At 36.7% G+C, this 17,656-nt stretch overlaps 1 protein-coding gene across 2 annotated transcripts in view; it reads right to left on the bottom strand.

The window, feature by feature from the left end:
- Positions 1-17,656, bottom strand: part of Vps37a (VPS37A subunit of ESCRT-I) — a 29,209-nt gene that overhangs the window by 9,140 nt on the left and 2,413 nt on the right. For both annotated transcript variants that reach the window (XM_070016310.1, XM_070016309.1), the window contains exons 2-5: positions 7,017-7,091; positions 5,567-5,681; positions 4,959-5,059; positions 2,057-2,282 (exon numbers count right to left, since the gene is read on the bottom strand). In XM_070016310.1, the coding sequence (XP_069872411.1) occupies positions 2,057-2,282; positions 4,959-5,059; positions 5,567-5,681; positions 7,017-7,091 (517 nt within the window). The remainder of the gene's footprint in view (positions 1-2,056; positions 2,283-4,958; positions 5,060-5,566; positions 5,682-7,016; positions 7,092-17,656) is intronic.

Genomic DNA, 17,656 nt, shown 5'->3' with positions numbered 1-17,656 from the left:
TCCTTTGTACTTTTACATAGCTCAGGATGATAGGTATACACCACTGTGCCCAGCCATCAGTTTCATGGAGTCTCACAAGCTTTTTATGCCTGAGCTGGTTTCAAACCATGACCCCACAATCTTATCTCCCATGTAGCAAAGGGATTACACATCTGAACCACTATGCATGGCCCATAATTGTTTTTACTAAGATATCTTCATCCTTGCACTTCACTTTACTCCCCCCTCTTCTTTCAACCTATTTTTTTTTCAGCATAACTTTTGCATATAACTTGGGTTTGTTTTGAGGGCTTCAAAAGATCCCATGATAGCTCTCCTTCATAAGCAAGTATGTGGCAGTAAAATAAATCTCTTCAGTATACTTGTGACTGCAGATTCCACTGGTACAGAATATATTTTTCTCTAATGAAATATACTAAATATAGAAAAACTTCATAAACTCAGCAGTGTGAACAGTTATACATCTAAGATAGATGAGGCACTAACTAGGGCAGATACATATGCATTTTTTTGAAGACTGAAAATTTTTCTTAAAATTTTGTTAATACTAATTGTAGTTTATTTATATACTAACCATTAATAGAATGATAAAATGTTTGTTTTTTTTTTTTTTTGGGTCCGGTCGTGGGGCCTGAACTCTGGGCCTGGGTGCTGTCCCTCAGCTCTTCAGCTCAAGACTAGTGCTCTACCACTTGAGCCACAGTGCCACTTCCAGCTTTTTTCTTTTTGCTTATGTGGTACTGAGGAATCGAACTCAGGGCCTCATGCATGCAAGGCATGCTCTACCACTGAGCTACCTTCCCAGCCCTGATAAAATGTTTTGAGCCAGATGCTAGTGGCTCACGCCTATAATCCTAGCTACTCAGGAGGCTGAGATCTGAGGTTCATGGTTCAAAGCCAGCCCGGGCAGGAAAGTCTGTGAAACTCTGATGCTGTAGCTCAAGTGGTAGAGAGCTAGCCTTGAGCTGAAGAGCTGAGTGACAGTGCCCAGGCCCAGAGTTCAAGCCCCACAACAGACAAAAAAAAATAATAATAATTTTGGAAAAACAAAGTCCATTTGGTTATATATTCTTAAATGATTACAAACTCTGAAATTGGTAATACTGGATAATAACATTTTACAATAGAAGATTAACATTACTACAAGTGATAGTCATTAAGTAAAAACTGAAGGTTATAGAATCCCTTTGTATTTTATGCACAGACTCACCATTCTTCTGTGTAATACCTTGAAAAGCAAACCCATCAGGTCACCCTCTTGTCTTTCTTCAACTACTTTCTTTAGAACATACAATTTTTAAACAAATAGGATGTTTGAAGCCCTTGGAATACTACAGAAAATATTCTTCAGTCTACACCTTGCCTCCTATATGATTATTTCTTGTGCCTCTGCTACAGCCTGACAGCCTACCTGACAGCCTATCTGACAGAAAGGCCTGACATAGGTGGTCCACAAAATGCTATCTGGCACATCCACAATGCTTTTGTCAATGTTACATCCCCTCACACAATGTCTTATACTTCCTTCTGTTATCCTGGCAAATTTATAACCATCAAATCCCTCAAGCATGAATTCAATCATTTACTTATCTACCTCATTTTTTTTTTTTTTTTTTTTTTTTGTCGGTCGTGGGGCTTGAACTCTGGGCCTGGGCATTGTCCCTCAGCTCTTCAGTTCAAGGTGAGCGCTCTACCACTTGAGCTACAGCGCCACTTCCTCTACCTCATTGTTATTAAGCATTTGTTATATGCATGAAACATGGTTGAAGACGCTAGAGATAAAATGGTTAAAACAGTTGGTACTAGTTCTACCTTGGTCCCTGAGCCACGGCCATCCACCATTCCCACATATGCCTCCACCATAACTCTATACCATCTATTTTACAAGTCCATAATTTCTAATTATTTGATTATTTCATGGTTATGTCTTCAAATTTGTTTACCCGAGTTGAAAAATATAACAATTTTTAATACTTTTTTTGCCTAGTTAGTAGCTGACTTTATCATTAATGTATGCTGATTAAATACATATTTAACAGATCACAAGGATACCAACCGGTGTTGAAGTTTCCATTGTGGGAACAGGCAATGGCAGACCTGAAAGGACAGCAAATGTAGGAGCAGCAGGCTTGGCTGTTGTATAACTTGTTGTTGAAGAAGAGACAGTGTCAGCAACAGACAAAGAAGTGATGTTCCTGTTAGCTTCTTGAGGAGGATATGCAGGAAGAAACGGAAAACCCTGAGAAGCATAAGGAGGCAGTCCACTAGGGTTACTATACAAGCTAAAGAGAAAAGAAAAGAAACATTAACTCAGATGTCAGGGGAAAAAACATGAATTTATCCTTAAAAATTTCTTCAATAAAAATCTAGTTTTGCAGGTGATTCTTATCATAATTATATGACAAAATGTTATGTAGAAAGAGAACTATGATTTCTATGAGAAAGGAGAAATTTGCTAAGAAGCATACAATTCAAAAGGTCAGAGCAAAAGCAAATAAGCTGAGTTTCTGAGTTCCTGTATTCAGTTTTAGTTTCTTCATAGAATGAAAAGCATGTAATCCAGAAAACATATGCAGATGGATGCTGATAAGTAGTAACTTTGATTGTGGTTGCCAAAATCTAACTGAATGACAATTTTCTAGAATGCTTTAAAGGAAAATTAAACTTTTCTGCCTGAGCAGGCCTCAAACTAGATCCTCTAGATCTCAGCCTCCTGAGTAGCTAGGATTATAGGTATGAGCCACCAGCACCTAACTAATTTCTCTAGTCTATGAAGATTTCCTATAAACTGATGATGGGCTAACAATGCAATAGCAAAGTAGAAATAGAAGAATACATAGATAGACGTTACAGAATAAAAACATCTTTTAAGAATAGTAAAAGAGGCCTAGGAAGGTGGCTCAGTGGTAGAGTGCTTGCCTTATATGCATGAGGCCCTAGGTTTGATTCCTCAGCACCACATAAGCAGAAAAAGCCAGAAGTGGCACTGTGGCTTAAGTGGTAGAGTGCTAGCCTTGAGCTGTAGAGCTGAGGAACAATGCCTAGGCCCAGAGTTCAGGGCCCATGACCAACAAAAAAAAAAGTAAAAGATGTCCAATTTCACTATTTGAGAAACACACTAAAAGTATATTAATCATTTTTTGCCTATCAATGGGAAAAGATCCCTTTTTAACACAATTCTCTACTGGAAAGGATTGCATAGGAGTAGAGACTAGTACAACTGTTATGGAGTGAAATTTTGCAGTATTTGTCAATACACACGTGTGCAGTTAATGTTAGCATTTTTTAAATTTAAAAATTTTAAAGTTAAACATTTTAAAATTTAATATAGTACAGAGAGCTCTGAAGAGAGGTAAGACATATAAGAAATATCAGAATAAATAAACGTAACTGTCAAAAGGATATCTTGCTAATACATACATTATAGTATTCCTATAAAATGAAAACTTTTGTGGCCATAAAAAATAATGAGGAATTAGCCGGGTGCTGGTGGCTCACACCTGTAATCCTAGCTACTCAGGAGACTGAGATCTGAGGATCAGAGTTCAAAGCCAGCCGGGGAAGGAAAAGTCCATGAGACTCGTATCTCCAATAAACCACTAAAACCAGAAGTGGCACTGTGGCTCAAGCGGTAGAGCTGAAGAGCTGAGAGATAGTGCCCAAGCCCAGAGTTCAAGCCCCATGACCGACAAAAAAAAAGAGATATTATATGTACTAACATAGAAATGCTCCAAACCACACTGCTTAGTGATAACAAAGCAATGGGACAGTATGTTACTGCCTGTGTGTTAAGAAGAATAAAATACTACAAATACTCCTTACACATACATAAATACCTCAACAAATACAAGGAAAATGCAAGGAAAAAATATGGGGCAGAGAGACTGAATCCCTAGACTTCTTCAAGCCATACCAACTAATTAAAAAAAAAGTAAAATAAAAAAATGGTCCCTAGTCCAATTACAGACTCAGAAAAATGTTATCATTATTTTAACTAGAAGTTCAATGGTAATAAGTTATGCATCCTAAATAGTTAGAAATTACTTTTACTCAGAAAACTACCAAAAACAGTAAGCCAAGAAACTAGGAGATAGTTGTAGAGATAAACTTGAAATAGAGATAAGAGAGTAAAGGAAAATGTAAAGAAAACAAGAGGAAGACTCTAGATGCTCAGAATAAGAGAACCAAAAGTAAAGCACTGTCTGCAAGAGGCAAAACCAACAACAACAACAAAAATCAACAACAAAAAAAAACAAAACAAAGAATGATCAAACCCAGTGATTACCTGACTGGTAATGTTAAAAACAAAATGGGTGATGAAATATTTTTATTTTTGTGGAAGTTCTTAAAGTTTAAGAAGATATGGAAAATTAAAAACAGCTAAGAAAATAATGGCAATGGAACAATTTGAAATCAAAAAGTAAAAATGTTAAGTCTTTGCTCCGTGACAGATAACATTTAGAGAGTGCAATAATGATAACACTAACTATACAATGGAAGAAAGGGGTAACATTGTCCAATCACCTGAATTGTGAAATGGTAACCCTTCTGTACAAAACCTTAATAACAATAAAATTATATTGAAATAATAACATTAATCATAGACTTATGGCAAAAATCAAGATAATTACACTAGAGGACAAAGAGGACGAAGAAGAAGTTTTATACAAGAAAGTTAAAACCAGATCTAGTATGAGGTCAGTAGATAATATCTATATGAAAGACTCAAGAGATAGTACCATGTATATATCATTTAGAAAGATGAAAGTAATTATTAGAAATAGCTGAAGTTGGAAAACATTATTGCTCCTGAAAATGTGGATATATTTCTGAGAAGATGAGAATGTGGACATTGGATTTTCTTTGAACATCAATTCTAAGTATATTGACTTACTTGATAAATGAAAACACACGCACATGTTGTTAGTTATTAAGATACTATGAAAAAAAAAACTTACTATGGAAATGCTGTTGAAGTGGGAGCTAAAACAGGAGGATTCTTCCAAAACTCATCCAACAGACTCTGGATAATTTTTCCAAGATCTGAGTGCATTGTAAACTGAAAGTAACAGTAATAGATAATGATTAAAGTCACTTTCAAAAAGTGATTATAAAAGTCTCATTGGAATAATGTCATTCTCATTCTTAACCCACTGTTGCAGGTCAAGAATAAACAGAAAAGCAAATAGTATTGTGTCAACTCAAGGTAACAGCAATCCACAACTTACATCATTTGCTTATAGAATCAATACTATAGATATTTGATAATTAGCAAATCAGGTGAAATGTCCATTCAATCAATAATGGAGATAAAACACTTTACTGTTTATAGTAACAAGAAGGTTTAAAGGCAAATACAGAGAGTATATTAATGTACAGTCCTTTACATTAATCAGCTATAACATATCCAAGGACTTCAATTTAGTCTTAAGTAATAATAGTCTTAGCTACTAAAAACAATAAAAAAATATTCTGGATAGTTATTGATTCTAAAAGAATTTAAAAACATAAAAGTATTTAGTAAAGAATAGATTTGTCATATTACTCTGAAATAAATCATACATACATTGCTTACTAATGGAGAGGTAACATATATTCCTTGTTTATCCATTAAATGATGTCGGATTGGTGGATAAACACTGATCACTGGTTTTTCCTGAGGAAACTGTGGAGGAAGTAGTCTGGCAAAGATACACAGATATAAAATAAAACCAGTTTGTTATGTTATACAGACACAATCTAAAACAAAGCTAGCTAAAAGTAAACAAATTTTCACACTTCATATGGATTCTTTAGTAATACTGATCTGCAATGGTTAAGCTGCCTGAAAATATACAAAAGATTTCATGTTAGCAATGAGATTATACAGCAATTCAACATAGTATAATTTATGTGGAATACAGATTCTGTAAATTATAGAATCGTCTATGTACTACGTCAACTACATGCTTTTATATTCAATTTGCCAAGCTGAACAAACTCTAAGCTAAAATTTAGATCATGTTTCTATCAAGTGAATCATACAAATCCAGTTTGATGATTTTATTGTATTACAGGTTATGTCCCAATAGTTTCCTTACAAATTTTACAATAAGAAATTAGGAAATTATTTTTTCAAAGCTGGCAAGGATGATTTTAATATACATTCTACTTCAAAATGGAAGAAAATAGGATTGAAATATTGTAGTAATCATTATGACTTGGTTCTGACTCCAAATAGTAAGTTCTTGAACTCTTTTAGAAGTTTGACATATAATCTTAAAAAATAGGACATCAACTCTTGTTTCCAATCCTGCAGAACTCAGAATATCTCCCTGCTACTCTCCTGGCTCAGAAAACTACTGTTGCCATCACTATGAAGAAGAAAACTGGGTCTTCCACTTAGCTCTTTCAGGACATTAAGGGAGAAATGAAAATAGTTCAGTGACACAGCTAAAGATTTTCAAACCAGTTTGGCCTCTGAGCTAGCCACTTTGGGTTTGTATCCTAAGCATTTTTTGTAATTTATTCTCATTTACAGGTCTGCTAATGGAGCTTCATAAAGCTTATAACATTGCTTTGTGCTTAAATTCATTCGTGAAACTAGTATTTAAAAAGGACTCCTATGGTCAGGCACTATGCTAGACAATGAGGTTATAAAAGAAGAATAAGGCAATTAATTAATTAATTAATTTTTTGGTCGGTCGTGGGGCCTGAACTCTGGGCCTGGACGCCGCTTCTCAGTTCTTCAGCTCAAGACTAACACCCTACTACTTAAGCCACAGTGCCACTTCTGTCCTTTTCTGCTTATGTGGTGCTGAGGAATCAAACTCAGGGCCTCATATATGTAAGGCAAGCATTCTACCATTGAGCCAACTTCAGTGATGTTAAGTTTTTCATTTTCACTAAATTAAACTAATTTGTAAATTATAGTTACTCAAAATAAATGTTAAGCTGTTTACATCTAACATTAAGTAAGACAGAATGCAAAACATCTCGAATCTTTAAGACAAAAAATAAGATACAATTCTACTCACATATTAATGTTAATTGTCAAGTTGTTTACAGTGAAGGGCAATCTGTATTCCACATCTTTCTGTATTTCAGCTATACTGTACAAGAAAATGTAGAAAACAATTACCAAAAAGGATGAAACCACCATTATTGAAAATTAATGTTTTTTCTTCAATTTTTAAAAAAATTGTTAAGTAAATGTTTAGACTATAACTACTTCTAAATTTTTGTACAGATCTGCATAGACCCCGTAACTTGCATCCAGAGAAAAATCATGACAGAATTATCAAATCAGCAGACAATAATATTTTGAAATATCCATGGGGTAAGGCTAAGTTGGTAAGGAAAACAGTCAAGAAAAACTTAAATTAGTACAAGATTATATCTTTTTATGTAATTTATTATCAGTAGAGGAATTGTTAGTTCTCTTATTAATATTTGTCAACAAGGCATCTGTGTCCATGATACTCTGCTACTATCCAATTACAGAGACAGCTAGGAATATCTAAGTCTTAACAGTCCTATGATAGAAGCTGCTGACCTCATTCAAAAATCAAGTATCCCCCCTTCTTCCTAAGAGAAACCTGATTTTATTCTGGTTCTAGTCTTTTTTTTTTTTTGGTAACTACTTTTTGCAAAAGACTGAAGTCTTAAGAGCCAATAAAGTATATAGGGAAGTTTGTGGGTGAATTTGCAGAGAAGTACTTTACAGAACAGAAAACTGGTCTGAGCTCATTTTGCCTTCCTTGCCTTCTTTTGGCTTCCTGCTTAGACCTGATGGTTGGAGTTCTAAAAGCCATTCTGGACTATGGGTGACCATGGGGATATGACATTCACTAAGTATGCTAAGCAGGATGAAAGTCACTTGAGTGCTTGATGAAATAGCCAGAATGATAATTTCCTTCATGTGAAATCCAAACAAATTTTTATCTTGATTAAGCGACCATTTGAGGGTTTTTTTTTACTGGCAGCAGAGTAAAAAGCCTCTTAAACCTTTCAAGTCAGGTATCTGGGTTTGAATTCTGCATCTACCAGTTACTTGCTGTGGAATTATGAACAAATTATTAAATCTAAGCCTTCTCTCTCAGATGGGATAGAGGGTTGTTAAAAGCATCTACCTAAAACTGTTAAGGCATAGTACCAGGCAAGTATCACTCAATAACTTAACTATTTAAAAAAAAAATTTTAGAACATGGGCCTGTGGTATTGACATTTAAACTCATCAGTTTTTCAAACACTGTTTGGACTTTTAAAGAATTTTTCATAAAAACTATCAGAATAGATTTGATCAAAATAACTTTTATTTAAAAATTTCAATTAAGAACTATCTATATCCAGTTCATTTTCCTGATATTATATTTTAACACTTATTAAAATTTTTACACATTTTCTTTATAATGGGAATATCGAAGATAACAAAAGGTGAGTGACATTTAGAGAAAAGTGAATTCCATTAGCAAATTTCAAAACCAGTAAAACAGCACCCTAGTAATACATTTTTACTAGTGGTATTAGGCAAATTGGAAGGCAGGAATTTGTTTTAACTTTTTTTTTGTCAGTCGTGGGACCTGAACTCTGGGCCTGGGCACTATCTCTCAGCTCTTCTGCTCAAGGCTAGCGCTCTACCACTTGAGCCACAGCGCCACTTCTAACTTTCTGCTTATGTGGTGCCTCATGTATGCAAAGACAAGTACTCTACCACTGAGCCACCTTCCCACCCCCCACCCTTGAACTTAATTAAAACAAGAATCACTTTCTAAATATTCATTACAAATGTGATTCTTATTTAAAAGCATATTCAATGGGTAGATAGAAAAAGAGTGAAAGGAATATTCGGCAGAAGGAAGTCCTTAAGATGCCTGGATTCTGGGCAAACCTCAACCACCTGAAGCCATTGTCTAAGGATTTGGATTTTAAGTCTTAGAGGACTCAAGAATTGTCTTTTTGAGTCCTTACCTCCATTTCTTTTATGAGGAGCAGGTAATGATTTAGCTTTCTATTTCTCCCTACTTTAACACAGTTAAAACAAAAAGAATGCTGCAATGAACATTGTATATAGCCAACCCAAATGCCCCTCAGTAGATGAATGGATCAAGAAAATGTGGTGTGTTGGGGCTGGGAAGGTGGCTCAGTGGTAGAGCGCTTGCCTTGCATGCATGAGGCCCTGGGTTCGATTCCCCAGCACCACATAAGCAAAAGAAAAAGCCCAAAGTGGCACTGTGGCTCAAGTGGTAGAGCCTTAGCCTTGAGCTGAAGAGCTGAGGGACAGTGCCCAGGCCCCATGACCGGAACCCCCCCCCCAAAAAAAAAGAAAGAAAAAAGAAAATGTGGTGTGTGTGTGTGTGTATACACATACACTCACAATGGAATTCTATGCTTCTATCAGAAAGAATGACATCACCCCATTTGTAAGGAAATGGAAAGGCTTGGAAAAAATATTGTGAAGCCAGACTCAAAGAAACATATACTCCATGGTTTTCCTCCTCTGTAATAATTATGTCTAGGGTTGTCCTAGAAGATAACAATAGCTCAATAGCTATGTACATATGACTATATAAGATGATACTAAGCAAAATGAACTCCAAGATATGGAGGGTTTTTTTTTTTTTGGTAGTGTTGTTTTTAATGTATTGTGTGAAGTTATTTCTTTTTTCTTTCATTTTTTCCCCCTTTAGTGTATCCCGTGGTCCCTGTATTTGCTTTGGGTACCCCTGTGTCTTTATATACATTTATCAATTAGGGAAGGGAAGGGGAACAACTAAATGGGGAGGCAAAGGACAAAGCGAGAACCAATGCAATAGCGACTCACAAGACACTATGTTGGAAATGAGCTTTAAAACTTGGGAGGGGGCAAAGGGGGCAGAAAGTGGGAGAAAAATGAGGGAGGGGTAACAATGCTTGAAAAGAGTACTCATTACCTTACGTATGTAACTGTAACCTCTCTGTGCATCACCTTCACAATAAAATTCAATTAAAAAAAAAACAAAAACTAAAAGAAATCCTTGCTAATGCTTAAGTATCCAAAAATTAAATTAAGTTACTAAATAAGGGCAAAGATTATATAAATATCTAAAGACTTCATGTCCATAAAACAACCACTTTTATAGTTTTCTATTTTTCTACATTCACATCATGTTTGTAACACAATACAATCATACAATTGGCTCTATTTCCTTACTTAATAATTTATTGTGATTATCACTCTAAATTTAAATATTGATATTTGGATTGATCATTTCAATGACAAAGTATTTTAGTATGATACTATTATTTAATGTGTTCTCTGTGTTGATTTTTTCCAAATTTTACCATAATAAAATCATGCTATGTGTGATAAATTAACTATATCTATGTTAATAGTAATACTTTAAAATGGTAAAAATGTATATAAATAGGTAGACAGAGTAACAGGACATACAAAAAGAAAGCCTGAAAGTTAGTGTTTTGGGTGGGCCTCACCTCACCATTTTACTCACCCATAAACAAGGTCTAATCTACATGTAAGAACTACAATTTTGAATCTTTTTAATTCCCTTTTCCTGCATGGTAAGCAGGAAATATTTCTATTTCTCCCAATTTTAACTAAATCCTTTACTAAATCCTTGCTAAACTTTTCACACTGTGATTTTCTCTCTCGCCTTTTCTCCTCTCTCCTCTCCCCACAGTGCTCTCCCCTTCATCTCCTTCTCCAACCCCTTTTCCCCCAGTCTCAGAACCTCAAATCAAAGCTCAGGTGCTGTCGCTGAGCTTCTGTACTCAAGGCTAGTGCTTACCACTTGATCCACTGCTCCACTTCAGCTTTTTGGTGGTAAATTGGAGACAAGAGTCTCAGGGACTTTCCCTACCTGGGGTGGCTTGGAACCATTATCTTCAGATCTCAACCTCCAGAGTAGCTAAGATTACTGGCTTGCACCACTGGTGTCCTGCTGATTTTTTTTTTTTTCTCCATAAATGCCATCTCAAGGACCTGAGATTTTGCATGGAACAGGGTAGTTGAGGAAACCCCTCATCTATCCTGTGGTGATAATTTTAACTCAGTGCCTCTGATTTTTTTCAGGGACAAATTAAACTCAACTACAAGACACTAGTGGTCCATGCCTGCAATCCCAGCTACTCCAGAATCTGAGAGCTTAGTATCCTAGTTTGAAGCCAGCAGGGGCAGACAAATCAAAGATACTCTTATCTCGAACAGGCCAGTAAAATTCTGTGTGGCTCATGGGTGGAGGACCAACTCTTTAAAAAAAAAACAAAACAAACTAGAAAACCGGAAGTGGCGCTGTAGCTGAAGTGGTAGAGCGCTCCCCTTGAGCTGAAGAACTGAGGGACAGTGCTCAGGCCCAGTATTCAAGCCCCACAACCAAAAAATAAGTAAATAAATAAATAAATTTACTTTATTGTTACTATAAAGGGATGTACAGAGAAGTTATAATTACATGAGTCAGGCAAAGAGTACATTTCCTTTCATATAGTGTCTTTTGTTTCCTCACTCCCCAGAGGACCAGCTTTGAGTGAAAAAGCTAAGCAAGAGCACTAGGTCTTAAGTTCAAGCCCCAGTACCTGCAAACAAATCAGATCAATCAAATCAGTCAATAAATAAATAGATAACTTCATTAATCAGATTACATTAACTAACCAGTATTCTTATATTTTTTGGCAGTCCATAAAACATGATTTAAGATTTCTTTAGGGAATAAACAATTACTGCTGGTTTTTATTTTGTGTAAAATGGAATTTCTCAAGACAAAAATTCAATGGAATAGTTACCATATATCTAGCAGGAAATAAGACATAGGGTGCATATATTTCTAGTGAGTATAATGTGATCTTTGCTCTAAAGGAGTACTCAGCTTAATGTGAAAACCGACTGACATTTTATTATAATGATGATTAAGTAGTTGCACAAAGGGGTTACAATTCCCTAAGTCAGATTTTGAATACAATGCTTCTTGGTCAATGTTATCCCTTCCTTCCCAACCATCCAAGGCCCGTTCTCTAGAAACCACCTCTGGGAGACAAAAGCTATCTGTTAAACCACACCTGGGGACCTTTCTGTAACCAGGCCAGGTGAGAAATTACTGGCCCTGGGCTAACTTCCTCCTTGCTTAACCAGACCCCCTTACAACATGCCTACAGAATCTTACTCACAAACCAATGCTGCTGTTGAACTTGCCTTTATAGTCAGCCTGGCAGTTTATTCCTGAATAAAGCTTGCTTTGGCCTGAACCTAGTTCTGTTCTCCAGTCAGCAGATCTTACACCTCCTTCTCCCCCATTTTCTCCTCCCATCTCTAACCTCTGGCTATATAGTTCATTTTTAAAAATATAATGCACATTGAATATAATGACTTCATTTGCTTACCATTCTTCCCTCCATTCCTGTGAACCTCCCCCTTTACCCAATCCCCAAGCAAGTTTCCACTTCCAGTATTTGTTTTGATAAACGGTACTAAACTTGCTCAGAGGGATTATTCCTTGGCTTTCCTCCCCAAAGTGTATGCTCCTTTCATTTGTATGTAAATGCACTGAACCTAGAATATATTATCACACATAGTTATATTTTATACTTAGCTTCCACATAAGAGAGAAAATATGTATGGCTTTTCTCTCTGAGCCTGGTTTACTTCAATTAACATTATTTGTTTCAGGTATATCCATTTCCCTGCAAATGACATATTATTCTCTCTAATGGAGGAGTAGAATTCCCCTGTACATATGTACCACATTTTCTTGATCCATTCATCCACTGTAGGGCATCCTGGGCTGTTTCTATAAATAGTGAAGCAATGATATACAAACACCTTTGACCTATCTTGACTTGTAATGCACTGAGTAGATGACTAAGAATGGTATCACTGGATCATTAGAGTAGTTCTATGTTTAGTTGCTTGTTTTTTGTCGGTTATGGGGCTTGAACCCTGGGCCTGAGCGCTGTCCCTCAGCTCTTCAACTCAAGGTGAACACTCTACTGCTTGAGCTCAGTGCCACTTTCAGTTTTCTAGTGGTTTATTGGAGATTAGAGTTTCTCAGACTTTCCTGCCCAGGATGGCTTTGAACCACAATGCTCAGATCTCACTCTCCAGAGTAGCTAGAATTAGAGGTGTAAGCCACCAGCACCGGCTATGTTTTGTTTTTTGAAGTCTCCAAACTGCCTTCCAGAGTGGTTGTGCTAGTTTACATTCCTACCACATGACATCTTAAAGATGAATTCATCAACAAAATCCTGAACTTTGTTAACATCCAGGTAATTCAATAGCTTATAGATGACCCTTCCAAATAAGGGCTTCAGAAGCTTAAAGAAAGTAGGTACAGAATAGACAATTTGCTGTTCTCATCTGCATCTCTAAGACAGACCAACATTATTTTTCAAAAGAAAATCCCTATTAGTGCTGAAAAGCAAAACTTCTATAAGAAGACAAGAAATTCTAGGGATGCCTTGGAAGATAAAGATTTACTCTTAAGGAAGAGTAAAAACAAACTAAACAAAGAGAAGCCTAACCTCAAACACATAATCAGCACCAAGTTGGAAACAGTTTGAAGGTTCTCCAATTTCTTGACTCAAATAGATGGAACCAAGACTGCTGGAAGAGGGCAGGATAAGATCAATTCTCAGGGTAATTAATGAATAACACTTGTAGCAGGTAGGTTAGAAAACTGCTCCTTTTTGTACAGTCTCTAGGAAAATGAGGATGCATTTTAACATATTAAAGACTTCAAAAAATTCTAAACTGCCTGAGAAATTCTAAACTGCTTAACTTTGTTCTCCAAAGGTGTGTGTTATACAGTACTTATTTAGTAATATTATCTGAGCAGTGTTCCACAGGACAGATAGGATAATGATAGAATGTACAAAGGTGGAAAGAGCTATAGATACACAGAAGGAAGTATTACTAAAAAAAAATCAACCAAGAGTGAACATGTAGGAATTAAGTGGACATTCACAGAAATAAAGCAGACATTCTACACAGAAGCAACACTACTAGAAAGGCTTCAGTTACAAAGTAATAGACACCTACAAGAATTTGGATCTAGTAAGTCTCCCAAAGATCTCATGAATAACATTTGGCCCTCAGGATGGCACTACTGAAGGTGGTAAAAAATTTAAAAGGTAGGGGTTTAAGGTCATTGAGAATGTGTCCATTAAGGTGCATGTGGGCCCCTAGTCTCCCCCTTTTTCATATCCTGGCCATGCAATTAACAGTTTTGCCACACACTGCTGAAACCAGTCCCCAAATCATCAAAACTTTGCTTTTCAGCAACCAGTCATGGACTGAAACCTCCTACTGTCCTACCATCTGGCTTTTCTTTAATGACTTATGTTTTTAAGTAACTATACCCTCTCTTCAGTTGTTCCTTTAACCAACTTTGTGCTGGTTATGTGTTTGGGGTTGGGATTCTCTGATTGTTTTTACTCTTTTCCCTAAGTCACATCTTTTATCTTCCAAGGCATTCTCAGACTAAAATAGATTTCAAAATCTGTTTTCCAAATCTGTTCTCTCCCAATAGTAAATATGGCAAAGCAGCCAGTAATAGGTATATCACTGCTTGAATGCTGTGCTGCATTGAAATTTGGGCTGTCAGATAGACTAGTCCACAACCTTTAAGTTTGGCTCTCCACATAGTCCCAAAGCATAAACCTAATGTAGTCAAATTCTTGCTGTGGAGTTATGTGGGTGTTTTCTGATCAAATTCATTCAGAGTTCCCAGTTCCACCTGAAATCTCACATTTCTCTCAGCATTCTGATCTTCTGAGTTCCTAACAGAACCACCTGTGAAGCTCCACTCATCATTCTAGGCTCTCCCTCACCCAGAGATTTCTAAATTCTTCCTAAAAACAACTTCAAAGCTTTGTCCACATTGTCTCAGGTAGTACTACAAAAATGAATCCAATTCTCAGTGCCAGTTTTCTGTGTTAGCTTTCCAACACTGTTACACACATACTTATAAAGAGGAAAGGTTTATTTGGGGTGTCTGTTTTTGAGGGTTTTACACCATTTGGTTGGCTCCATTGCTTTTGGGCCCTTGCCACAGGGAGCACATCAAAGTAGCAGCATATTTACCTTATGGCACGAATGTAAACCACAGAAGGGGTGAAAGCTCCACGTCCCCTTCAAGGACACACCTTTAACAACCTAAAGCCTCTCACGAGGCTCCACTCCCAGAGCCTTCACAATTTCCAACAGTACCACACACAGGAGCCTAAAATTTTATGGCAACAAGTTACGGTGATTTTATTACTTTTTTTTCTTTTTTTGGTCCTGGGGCTTGAACTTAGGGCCTGGGTAATGTCCCTAAGATTCTTTTGCTCAAGGTGAGCACTCTACCACTTGAGCCAGAGCTGCACTTCCAGCTGCTTTGGTGGTTAATTGGAGATCAGAGTCTCATGGAACTTCTTGTACCAGCTGGCTTCAAACGTCAATCCTTAGATTTCAGCTTCCTGAGTAGCTAGGATTAGATGTGAGCTACCAGCGCCTGCTATGTTCCATAAAGTTTAATCTCAAATACCATGCACCCAAGCATTTATGTAAACATCAAAATCCTACATTCAAGCTAGGAAAGTACTTCAGTGGGAAAGCAAGTGCAAAGCAAGCCCAAGACTTACTTATCCTCTGCCCTCCCTCCCACCCCCACCCCCTAAACAACAACAACAAAATCTTACATGCAGGAACTCCCTAAATTTCCAGGTGGAAACTGGAAAATCAGAGGAATTATCTTGCCAAAGCTTAGCTAGTACGTGTCAAAACCAGAACTGGAATCCAGGAGTTTTATTATATAGATTCTATTCCCCTATGCATTTATTGATGCTTTTGTTCATTTTGTGTTCTGGATTTAGGGTGCTATTATATTGATGAGCCTGAGGAATCAACTTTCACCATAGAGCATGGCAATAAGAGATTAGGAAGTCAATATTCTCAGTTCAGCGATCTCAAGGCATATAAAGGTTACATGACCATCTAAGGACACGCCACCATTTTATGACATATCTGCATCACTTGATTCCTTGCTCAAAGCAGCTTTCATTATGACTGTATTAGTGTAGAGAGTGGAAAACAAACCAAAAACATACAAAACTGTAACTCCAAAATTAGATACAGCACTCTTGAATATAGAAGTAACACCAAAATTATCATGCAATTATTGAAATGAATACCGAAGTACTTTATCTGCGAGATCCAGGTAAAAAGAAACAAGATAATTATTATTATTATTATTATTATTATTATTATTATTATTATTATTTTGATCCAGTGGTGAGGCTTGCTGGGCCTGGGCGCTGTCCCTCAGCTCTTCAGTTCAAGGCTAGTGCTCCACTACTTGAGCCACAGCGCCACTTCCGGCTTTTTTCTTTTTGCTTATGTGGTGCTGAGGAATCGAACCCAGGGCCTCATGCATGCAAGGCAAGCGCTCTACCACTGAGCCACCTCCCAGGCCCAAGATTATTATTTTTTAACTTTGAATTTACAGTTAATTACAAATAATGGTTACTACTCATAGCACTGCTTCAAGATGTTGCTTTAGGAAAAAGGAAATTAGAAAGGAAAATAATTTACATATTGTGAGAAAAGAGAGACCTATTTAGAAAAAAGCCACTACTAAGACCATCTGTTTTTAATATTTTCTGACTGTAGTTACAATCCAGAGAAATACTACATACCATACCAGGATTGGTAAGCACAATCACTTGGGACAGTCTCTAATACAAATAATTACCAACTAGAATAAAGTGGCTTTCAACCCTGAAGAGTTATTTACTTAAACTACACTAGTTTGAGGAAGGGAATTTCCAGAGTTGGTTAAGCACCAAAACATTATCCTTCCCTACCATTTGAATCAGTCAGCTTAAGATCTAAGCAAGCCAGGTGGCTTAATGCCTTTAATCCAATCTACTGAGGGGGGCTGAGATTTGAGGATTGCAATTCAAAGCCTTCTGGGACAAGAAAGTCCAAGTGACCCTTATCTCCAATTAATCACCAGAAAACGGGAAGTGGCTCAGGGCTCCAAGTGGTAGAGCACTAGCCTTGAGCAAAACAGCTCTGGGACGGCACCCAGACCCTGAATTCAGGCCCTACAACTGACAAATAAAAAATTAAAAAAAAATTTAAACAGTAGAGTCCCAGGTAACAATAATATCTAAAATATGACAATTATTTCTTTTTCCCAGCTGTTTTTCCACCCAGACAACTCTTTTTACTATGGAGAAATGTTTTAAGCAGCTTCAGACTTCCTCCTCCACCTCCCAGATAGCAAAATTTTTTGACAATAGGAGGTGGTGTTGAGATCATCACTGATGTAAACAACCATTATTAATTTCCTGGGGCTTAAAGAGCCCAATGTCCACTAAATTTGTGGCTCTGTGGAGTTTTGGGGGAGAAAGAGAATAATGGGATCAAAACAGATGCTCTCTAGAGAAGTCAGAGTATCCTCAGTACAGCATCTTTACAATAAAAGTTTAAAAAAAGAAGTCAGAGTAAATGGATCTAGATAGGAAACCAACAGAAACTCATCAAATGAACTCCTTCATGAAGTTAAAGAAATAGTACAAGTAATGCTTCTACATATAAAGTTAGAAGTGTTAGGGATAAATTGAGTACCAACATAATTATTGCCCAGGCAATACAGGACTTGAGTCCAGGCTACAAATTTAAGTGTTTCCATTTTCATACCAG

This window comes from Dipodomys merriami, unplaced genomic scaffold, assembly GCF_024711535.1.
Source record: "Dipodomys merriami isolate MVZ:Mamm:240054 unplaced genomic scaffold, mDipMer1.0.p SCAF_12, whole genome shotgun sequence".
NCBI classification, from domain to species: Eukaryota; Metazoa; Chordata; class Mammalia; order Rodentia; family Heteromyidae; genus Dipodomys; species Dipodomys merriami.
This window is presented reverse-complemented; position numbering and strand designations above follow the sequence as displayed.